The 10,712-nt window shown below is 42.8% G+C and overlaps 2 protein-coding genes across 2 annotated transcripts; one reads left to right on the top strand and one right to left on the bottom strand.

The window, feature by feature from the left end:
- The first annotated feature begins 7 nt into the window (after window positions 1-7).
- LOC125537640 (receptor-like protein 45) lies at window positions 8-1,038 on the top strand. The gene has a single exon (XM_048700966.1). The coding sequence runs from the start codon at window positions 177-179 to the stop codon at window positions 687-689; it is 513 nt and encodes a 170-aa protein (XP_048556923.1). The 5' UTR covers window positions 8-176; the 3' UTR covers window positions 690-1,038.
- A 128-nt stretch (window positions 1,039-1,166) lies between these two features.
- Window positions 1,167-6,017, bottom strand: LOC125537639 (BRAP2 RING ZnF UBP domain-containing protein 1-like). The gene is made up of 12 exons (XM_048700965.1): window positions 5,630-6,017; window positions 5,436-5,551; window positions 5,247-5,355; window positions 5,015-5,129; window positions 4,338-4,435; window positions 3,511-3,626; window positions 2,631-2,877; window positions 2,485-2,538; window positions 2,182-2,325; window positions 2,025-2,089; window positions 1,731-1,785; window positions 1,167-1,627 (listed from the first exon to the last, which is right to left on the bottom strand). The coding sequence occupies exons 1-12, from the start codon at window positions 5,990-5,992 to the stop codon at window positions 1,472-1,474; spliced, it is 1,638 nt and encodes a 545-aa protein (XP_048556922.1). The 5' UTR covers window positions 5,993-6,017; the 3' UTR covers window positions 1,167-1,471.
- Window positions 6,018-10,712: the final 4,695 nt, after the last annotated feature.

Below are 10,712 nucleotides of genomic sequence, written 5' to 3'. Positions count from 1 at the left end.
GTTCTCTGCCAGCATGTATTGGTAATCTCAATTTCAAAGGTGATAGGGACGATGCAATTTTTCAGTCAGTATATAAGGGTTATAAGTATGACTACTTCAGTGTCTATGACTTAAGAGGCTTCACCTTTGCTACCAAAGGAAATATCTACACGTACGGTCGCAATTTCTTCAATTCAATGGCTGGAATCGACTTATCTGCAAACATGTTGGGTGGAGAAATTCCTTGGGAGCTAGGGAATCTGAGGCATATCAAATCCCTTAATCTGTCCAGCAATTTCTTTGTTGGCCCGATCCCAACAACCTTTGGCGGCATGGAGGAGATAGAAAGCTTGGACCTCTCCCACAATGAGCTGAGTGGACCAATGCCTTGGCAGTTAACCCAGCTATCATCATTGGGGGCGTTCTCTGTGGCATACAACAACTTGTCAGGATGCATACCAAACTCTGGTCAGCTCAGCTCATTCAGCATGGACAGCTACCTACCCAACACCAACCTTCACAACATTACTCAGGGGGATACCTGTGCTGCTCCCGGTCCAGATCCTGCTGTGGGGAAAGATGTGGAAGAGACGCCCAGTGACCCAGTTCTATATGTGGTCACAGCTGCCGGCTTTGTGTTGGCATTTTGGGCCACTATTGGATTCTCGTTTTGCCATCCTTACGGAAGATCTGTAATGCTCAAGTTGTAGTGCTTGAGCCAAACATCCGCACTACAGTCATGTACTATAATCTTTAAATGTAAGATCCACAGAGCTTCCTTAAGTTTCTTTCTGGCTCTAATGTAACCTACTCTACTTTGTAACTGATTGTACTACTTCTTAAAGAGAATGTATCAGACCCTTTACATATGCAGCAAATAATGGAGGTTCATGCAGTCATGCTGGCAAAGTCGCCACTAATTCATTCTCTTGCTTGTTCTTGATGACCTTTCACCCTTTTCCAGAATCTGATCCTATGGCCAGTGGCACCAGCATACCTCCTTTGCAATCATCAGCCACTCCACTATTTTTAAACTTTTTGCTAAAAAATATTTTATCACTCTAATAGTCTGTAAAAAGGAATTTATCTAAAACATCGACATTTAGGTAGTTATAAAAGCAAAACATATTGGACAAAATGTCATTTATTGACAGTGCTTGAGCAATAACACATCCTTACGGAAGATCTGTAATGCTCGAGCTGTAGTGCTAGAACAATTAAAAATTGCAAGTTATGTAATGCAAAACAGTATTACAGTTATGTAGTGTGCATTCCTGAAATTACTTTCTGGGTATGTAACATAATTGTATTTTGTATCAGATTCTACTTTTTCTTGCTGAGAGTACCAGATGAACTTGATTAGCACAGTGAGAGAAACTACAATGAAAGAGTGACCTTGCGCTTCTCACACAAAGTCAGAAGTTAACATGCAGAATCTTAGCATATATAACAACTGGTGAAGATTCATGCATTCATACTAGCAAAGTCACCACTAATTCCTTCTCTTGCTTGTTCTTGACGACCTTTTACCCTTTCCAGAATCTGATTCCATGGCCAGTGGCACCAGCATACCTCCTTTGAGATCATCAGCATGTGAACTCTTCGCAATAGACTTTTGTAACTTAATGGAATATCTGAAGTCTTTTATCTGCATGGATTATATAGGACATGTTAACGAATGCCCCTAGTACTGAAACCCACCTCGAGATATTATAGCTTTTACACAAAACAGCAATGAAAAATATAGGCACCTGTTCTTCCAGGTCAAGAATCATATCATCCTTCAGCTTCAACTGTGCTCTCTCCCTGTGAATGCAGAATCATCAAAAAAGGATACAGGAAACTTGTGGCATTTTAGAATGGAATAGATATGAAAGGAGAATATTCAAACAACCTCTAAATAAGACTGAACATGACATGAAGTATATAGTTCAGCAAATCATTTCAAGTATCTATGTTCATAATGTGCCCCAAAAAATGCATTATTTGACTTCTTGAATGTTGCACGGCTACTACCATTTTCAGGTGGAAAGATCAAAACATACCTTTCCTCTATTCCTTTTACTGTCTGGCGCCATACATCCTGGCTCTTCGTGAGTTTTTCATTCATCTACAGGAGAAGGCATAGGACATCAGTACATCAATAGGCAAACTGGTTGTACATTATAACGGAAAAGGCAGCGTGATTTAAAATAAGCTCACTTCAGCAACTTTCTTTTTCTCCAACATTGTATTTTCAAGCTTAAGTTGCAGCTCTTGAAGCTTATCATTTATAGTTTTATCCACAGCAACAGAAATGTGGTGTTCCCTTTCTTTCTTAGCATCTGATAGAAGAGCTTCGTAATACTGTCAATATGAACAAACACAGGCATATAAATAGATCAGAACAGTACATAACTGTAACAAAATTTATCTCCAAGAAAAACTATATGAGAAGCTCTAGAACAATACAATGGATAGTGGTCATACAAAAAAAATAGTACTACAAAGGAAAGAGCACTGCACCTCTCGCTGAGTTTCAAGTTGGCTTGCTAAAAGACGATTGTATTCATCCACAATCTGTTAAGAAGAGCAGGGCACATGATTTTGAGGAACAAGAATACCAAGAAGGTGTTACAGAGAATCAAAACAAAGAAACTTAAAACTCTTACTGTGTCCGCTTTGCTGCTAAACATAACTCCACCCATATCTGAGTCATCGTGCATGCAGTTTACACAGTTGTCCCCGGGATATTCACACTTTGAACTGAACTTAGCATGCTTTACATCGCTTTTTGAGTGATTGAGTCGATGGACATAACTGTCACCAACATAATCCCAAACACGCTGAGTTTCCAAATCGAGAGAATAGCAGTGCTGAGTGCCTTTCCAGTGCCTGATTGAATGCCCTTCTTTATACCTATAAACGGCAAATTAATAAAGTGAAGGTTGATTTGGGCATGTTGACAAAAGTAGAATTAATAATATATTTAACCTCTGACATAGTTTTTCTTTAAATAATCATGTTAAATGCTTCAAAATAGCACATAGCAGAGCGACTATGGGTTCTGAACATCTGATAAAAAAGGTCAAAAGGAAATAATTATTACTACTAAAAGACATGTATCAGGGAGTCTAGGAGAAATAAAAGCGATGATATAGTTAAGTTTCATGTTAAATGCTTTGAAATAGCACATAGCAGAGTGGCTATTAGTTCTGAACTTCTGATGAGAAAAGGTCAAAAGGAAATAACTATTGCTACATAAAAGACATGTATCAGGTAGTCTGGGAGAAATAGAAGTGACGATTAGTAAAGTTCCAATGTAGGTTTCCTACTTTTACTACATATAAAAGCCACATATCAGGGAGTCTGGGAGTAGTAGAAGTGATGATATAGTTAAGCTCCAATGTAGGTTTCCTTTCTTCCTAACTTCTACTGAGTGCACCAGTACAGCATATTATGTAAAGGTGTAAAATGCTTAAGCATTCCTGCCATAGTAGGACGACTACGAGTTCCGGTACACTTTCAGTTACCCGGCGTTAGCATATATACCTTCCGCATCCAACAAAACCACATATCACACAGATCCACAGGTTTTCAGAGGTCTGGCAAACAGAACATGTAGGATTTGTAGGAGCTTCAGACAGCTTCTGACAGAACTGACAAACCTGAAATGGAAACAACAATAAATAAAGGCAAACTACGACGGAACCCAATACACAGACAATTTAACGCTACACATGCATGTGGTTATAGTGTTGGAAACTTGAAATGAATGTTTGTGTCTGTAAAGCAGCATTTACTCGTTTGCAATTCTATGACCTAGTCAATTGAAGTGAAAGTCAATATGTATCTTGGATAATTAGATTCAAACAGCTGGCAACAACATTCAATACTTTATACCGGGTAAAAATATATTCATATGAGCACTAGACACAAGGTTTAATATTTAAGTCAATGTGTATCTTATTCTTAGATAATTAGATTCAAACAGTTGGTGTGAGCATTCAATACTCTATACCGAGTGAAATCTATTCATATGAGCAACAGACACAAAGTTTAATATTTAACACTGCAAATACCCCTGAACCTGAGTAGGTTCCGAGTGTCCGAGAGTACAAATAAAGACCAATGTGTGATATCAGTCACCAGATAACTGCACATTCGGCATTGCTGTGGAATTCTTGTTACTTCACTAACCAGTCCTACTGAAGAATATTAGAAGTGAACACATGAGAAGATTTATATAAAACAAGTAATGGCAACCCAGTGTACTCTAAAGACAAAACAAGAAAAGATGACTTCCATCTGAAACAAAGTGAATCCTAGTTTCCCTGTTAGCACGCAATGAAACAGTGATTAAGAAGATCCTTCCTTACCGGACAAGATGAACTGACCCACATTGAAACACATGAACACTGGAAAGAATGGTCACAATTAGTAGCCCCAATTCCGCTGATGTCTTGATCCAACCTTTCTGGATCACACATAAAAGATAGTTAAGGAACAGACTGGTCATGTAATTACATAACTAAAGTGACGAGCAAAAAAATCTAAAATTGAAGTTGAGGAAATAGAATATTGGTAGGTCAAAGTAAATGGTTTCCAAACTGTAACCAGAAAACAAGTGGGTGTATCTGTGGATGGTTATACTTAAACAACAGATATGCATGCATAAACCGTTATATTTTACCCCACAGACACAGTTCTGCAATTTGATAGAAACTACATGGGAGAAGTCCAAGTAGCTTAAAAGGTTGCCTCCAGAAGCTGTCTGTAAGAGAGCGACAACATGAAAATTGATTTGCCTAATATTGTGGGCTGCCCTTAAAATAAGGTAATCTGGATTTTGTGAGGGTAAAAACTCCACAGAGATGTAAATTTGATGTTTGCAGATGGTGTTTCTGACAAATAAAAGTGCCTAATCTTTTTATTAGATTATTACAACTGGGGTTTTCTCCAGTAATGCGGCCATAATCAGAAGTACACTTTGCATGTAGTTCATATCCAGTGTTAACACAATACTAGCTTCTATGTATGCCTAAAAGGAGCTCACCTATGCAAACAGGACAAGTCGGAAGCTCGGTAGATCCAACCGGTGGGATGACGGCCAACTCAGTGGATGATGTGTATTGCACAGCAACTATAAACAGAACATGGCACACCTCTACCTGCGCGATGGAACAGCAAGCACATTTTCAAAATTTAGCAGTAGTAGTGCACAAGATCAATAAACCAACTACACAAGATCAATAAACCAACCAAGACCAAGTTAACAATCTCACAACCTCTGAGGACGAGAACCTCCAGCCATTAAGGTCCAGGTAGAATCCATCGGCACTCTTCTGATCCTCAAACTCCACAAGCACGCTGTACCGGTCCTCTACCCCATCGTCACTATGATCATGGCGTCGCATACAAAGTGTCATGTGACCATAATCAAATGTAATCAACTCTAAATGCGTCTGGAAATTCACCTGATGACACGGATCTCAGAGGCGTGCTCGACGTAGGGGCCGCAGAAGCGGACGAAGTCGTCTGGCGTGAGGCGGGTTGGGACGGCGAGCACCAGGAGGCGCGTGCCGCGCCATGACTGCCGAGTGAGGGGAGACAGGGCGTGAGCACGCGCCAAAACGAACAAATTAGTAAGAAATCAAGGCGGGGTCGTTACCGGGAGCAGAGAGTCGCAGGGGAGCGGTGCGGCGGCGGGGCCGGAGGAGGAGGAAGAGGGGGTGGCGGTGGCGGCGACGGCGGAGGCGTAGGAGGAAGAGGAGCGGTAGAGGTGGAGGATGCCGCGGGTGTGGTGGATCCTAGGGTTCCGTGCGGGCGCGGCGGAGGTCACGCCGGGCAGCTCGAGAGGAGTTGTGGCGGATGTGGCGGAGGGGAGAGGGTTGCTGGAGCGCGGGGAGATGGGATTGGATGCGGCTGTGCCACCGGCGGCGGAGCTGCTGGTCCCGACATCGTCGACGGCGGCGACGGTGAGGGCGGCGAGGGCGTCGGGCAACTCGACGGACTGGATCCGAAGGCTGAACATGTTTTGGTTTGCTTGGAGTTTCGGTCGTGTCAGGGGTATTTTCATCTGAAAATAATAATCCGGTCTGGGTTTCTTAATCCGATTTGTTATTTATAAGCTGTCTAACGAAATGTTATTTCTAATAAATTAACCAAGTTGCACTGATGCCTAAAATCTTCAACAATTTTGGGCACAATTTTTATGAGAAGCGCGTCCATTGAGGCATACCATGAAAATAGGATTCCAAGTCTCCAACGTTGAGACGCTTCTAGGTAGGCTCGGGAATAGAGTAGAAGTAGTAGGGAGAGACGGACACCAAGAACTGATCAATCAATAGATTGATCGTTGTCAATCATGTCTTACAAAAAATCATGGATTTCGTGGGAGGCAGGCTAATATTTTTCTCTGCCTAATTAACTCCGCTCGGTCTCAATTTGGTTAGGAGAGCACCCAGGTGACTAGGGTTTTGCTGGCCCGGCAGCGGCGTGGCTGCCGGCGATTGTTGTCCTAGGATGGCGTCGTTCGTCGTCGTGGCTGGTCTCTCTCTCTACTAGGAGGTTTTGGTCGTCTCCATGACAGGTTTCCCATAGTAGATGCGTCTCTCTACTCCATTGTCTTGATCGAAAGAGTATGTGTTGTGTATGAGTTTATGATTTCAACAAGGAGAAGTTGAGTTCCAATCAATCTCACGCTGATGAAACATTTTAGTTGAAATTGTTGTGGTCTCCTCCAGGACGCGGTTGTGAGGGCCCTTCTTGATATTAAATGTCAAAGGAAACCTGATGTTCGTTTTCTGTCAGAAATACGCTTGGATGGTTATCCGGTAGATTGCTTGATGAGAAGATTGAAGATGGATCGTAAAGAAGTCGTTTGTAGTGATGGATGAAGTGGTGGTATGTTACTGTTATAAAAGAAAGATGTCAATATTTTGTTGCGGTTTAAGTCAGACAAGTTTATTGATGTCTTGGTGGACTCTGGGATAGATGATGTATGGAGATTTACGGGCATGTACGGCGAGCCAAGCTAGGCACAAAAGCATTAGACCTGGCGAATGTTGCGTGATCTGGACACTATTGGGAACTTATCATGGTTGATAATGGGGGGTCTGAATGAAGTCTTATACTCCTTTGAAAAGGAGAGGGGTAACCTTAGGCTCCAAATATTTCTGAATATGTTTCATGAAGCACTAGATGATTGTAATTTAGAGGACTTTGGCTTCATTGGTGACAAAATTACATGGAAAAGAGGAAACATTAGAGAGAGGCTGAACGAGGCCTTGACGAATGAATCATGGAACGATAAGTTTGGAGATGTTGTCTTAAAAAATCTAGAATACAACCGATCTAATCATCGTTCTATCATCATGTGTGTGTTAGAGGGAGGCATACCTGATACAAATATATTGGCCATTCTGAAGGAAATATGCCCTAGAGGCAATAATAAAGTTATTATTTATTTCCTTATAATCATGATAAATGTTTATTATTCATGCTAGAATTGTATTAACCGGGAACATAATACATGTGTGAATACATAGACAAACAAAGTGTCACTAGTATGCCTCTACTTGACTAGCTCGTTAATCAAAGATGGTTATGTTTCCTAACCATGAACAATGAGTTATTATTTGATTAACGAGGTCACATCATTAGTTGAATGATCTGATTGACATGACCCATTCCATTAGCTTAGCACACGATCGTTTAGTATGTTGCTATTGCTTTCTTCATGACTTATACATGTTCCTATGACTATGAGATTATGCAACTCCCGTTTGCCAGAGGAACACTTTGGGTGCTACCAAACGTCACAACGTCACTGGGTGATTATAAAGGAGCATTACAGGTGTCTCCGAAGGTAGATGTTGGGTTGGCGTATATCGAGATTAGGATTTGTCACTCCGATTGTCGGAGAGGTATCTCTGGGCCCTCTCGATAATACACATCACATAAGCCTTGCAAGCATTACAACTAATATGTTAGTTGTGAGATGATGTATTACGGAACGAGTAAAGAGACTTGCCGATAACGAGATTGAACTAGGTATTGGATACCGACGATCGAATCTCGGGCAAGTAACATACCGATGACAAAGGGAACAACGTATGTTGTTATGCGGTCTGACCGATAAAGATCTTCGTAGAATATGTAGGAGCCAATATGGGCATCCAGGTCCCGCTATTGGTTATTGACCGGAGACGTGTCTCGGTCATGTCTACATTGTTCTCGAACCCGTAGGGTCCGCACGCTTAAGGTTACGATGACAGTTACATTATGAGTTTATGCATTTTGATGTACCGAAGGTTGTTCGGAGTCCCGGATGTGATCATGGACATGACGAGGAGTCTCGAAATGGTCGAGACGTAAAGATTGATATATTGGAAGCCTATGTTTGGATATCGGATGTGTTCCGGGTGAAATCGGGATTTTACCGGAATACCGGGAGGGTTACCGGAACCCCCCGGGAGCTATATGGGCCATAGTGGGCCTTGGTGGAAAAGAGAAGAGGCTGCCCTAGATGGGCTGTGCGCCTCCCCCTTCCCCTAGTCCTATTAGGACTAGGAGAGGTGGCCGGCCCCCTCCTCCTCTTTTCCCCCTCCGCGAATCCTATTCCGACTAGGATTGGGAGGGGGGAATCCTACTCCTAGAGGGAGTAGGACTCTCCTGCGCCCTCCTCCTTGGCCGGCCAGCCTTCCCCCCTCTACTCCTTTATATACGGAGGCAGGGGGCACCTCTAGACACACAAGTTGATCCACGTGATCTATTCCTTAGCCGTGTGCGGTGCCCCCTGCCACCATATTCCTCGATAATACTGTAGCGGAGTTTAGGCGAAACCCTGCTGCTGTAGTACATCAAGATCGTCACCACGCCGTCATGCTGACGGAACTCTTCCCCGACACTTTGCTGGATCGGAGTCCGGGGATCGTCATCGAGCTGAACGTGTGCTCGAACTCGGAGGTGCCGTAGTTTCGGTGCTTGATCGGTTGGATCGTGAAGACGTACGACTACTTCCTCTACGTCGTGTCATCGCTTCCGCAGTCGGTCTGCGTTGGGTACGTAGACAACACTCTCCCCCTCGTTGCTATGCATCACATGATCTTGCGTGTGCGTAGGAAAATTTTTGAAATTACTACGAAACCCAACACATTCTTCACTTCGAAGCCCGATGGTTGAAAGTGAACAGATTCAAAGATGCGGTTCAGGACGCTTGGGATCGTGCGGATCCGCAAGTGCAGGGTGCAGGACTAGCAGAAAAAATGAACTTCGTTCATGATCAGCTGCACTGCTAGGACAAAGCAGTCTTGAAAAGCCTCAAGCGCAAGTTGAGAACTACGTAGAAGGAACTTGAGAAAATAACCCGTATGGATTTAAATGAAACTAACTTGGCGAAGCAAAAGGAGTTGTCTGAAGGAATTGAAAAGCTTCTTGAGCAAGAGGAGGTATGCTGGTATCAACGTAGTAGGCTCAATTGGCTAAAGGTTGGGCACCGAAACACCACGTATTTCCAAAACTATGCTAGCATGAGGCATCACAGAAATAAGATTAAGAAATTGAAGGACGACCAAGGAATTTGGCAAGAGGGGCATGCTCAATTAAATCCTTTGGTTTCAAATTACTTCACGAAGTTGTTCACCTCGGAGGTAGATGATATTTGTCCTACTTTACTAGACAAGGTGGTGCCACGGATGAACCAGGTAATGGACGATAACCTGAACCAACCCTACTTAGTTGAAGACGTGAAACATGCTTTTTTCTATTGGGGGTTTAAAGGCCCCTGGTAAGGGCGGTCTTCATGCGGTGTTCTTAAATGTTGAAACATTTTGGGAGACTCTATTACAGAAGAGGTGCTCCAAGCAATTAATCAAAAGGCTATTCCTAAAGGTTGGAACGATACTATTGTCATTCTCATTTCGAAAATAGATGATCCAAAGAAGGTAACTTAATACATGCCTATCATTTTATGCACTATTTTATATAAAATTATTTCTAAGATGATTGCCATTCGGTTGAAGAGAATATTGGATGAAGTTATATCTCCTGTTCAAAGTGCCTTTGTTCCCGGACGCCTGATCACGGATAATATTTTGGTCGCCTATGAGAGCATCCACACCATCAAAAATAAGAAGGGAAAATATGGCTATTGTGCAATCAATTTAGATATGCACAAGGCATATGGGTGGAGTGGGTGTTTCTTTAGAGAATGATGATTTGGCTGGGGTTCCAACAGGAGTTCATAGACCTTATCATGGCTTGTGTTTCATCTGTTAAGTACAAATGTGAGATTTAATGATCAGGAAACCGAACAGATCACCCCGTCTAGGGGACTCAAGCAGGGGGCCAGCTTTCACCATACTTGTTTCATCAAGCACTCCAAAAATGGCGACTCTAGGAAATAATCGATGTTGAGGACACCAGCCCACCCTACATGGCAACGACTGATCTAAGATTAGGTGTCGAAAAATGACCAATCGAAGATTCCCAGCCAGAGCCCGAGGCCAGGGATGTGAAAATCTTTGTGGCGGCACCCCCAAGGAGGAAAACGATGTCCACGGACGCCGCTGGCGCATGCATCAACAAGGTTGTTGCTAGGGTTTCACTCGAATATGCACAAGCCATCATACATGGTGTTGATGCAGCTCAATGCCAAGCCCCAGTTGGAACAAGCACACACTACCCCAACCGAATAACGGGACACCTAGGACCACCTTGACAACCAACTAGGTCCGACATACTGCCTATGA

The sequence above is a fragment of the Triticum urartu genome, chromosome 2 (assembly GCF_003073215.2).
Source record: "Triticum urartu cultivar G1812 chromosome 2, Tu2.1, whole genome shotgun sequence".
NCBI classification, from domain to species: domain Eukaryota; kingdom Viridiplantae; phylum Streptophyta; class Magnoliopsida; order Poales; family Poaceae; genus Triticum; species Triticum urartu.
Note: the sequence above shows the minus strand (reverse complement) of the source record. Positions and strands in the feature narration are given on the sequence as shown.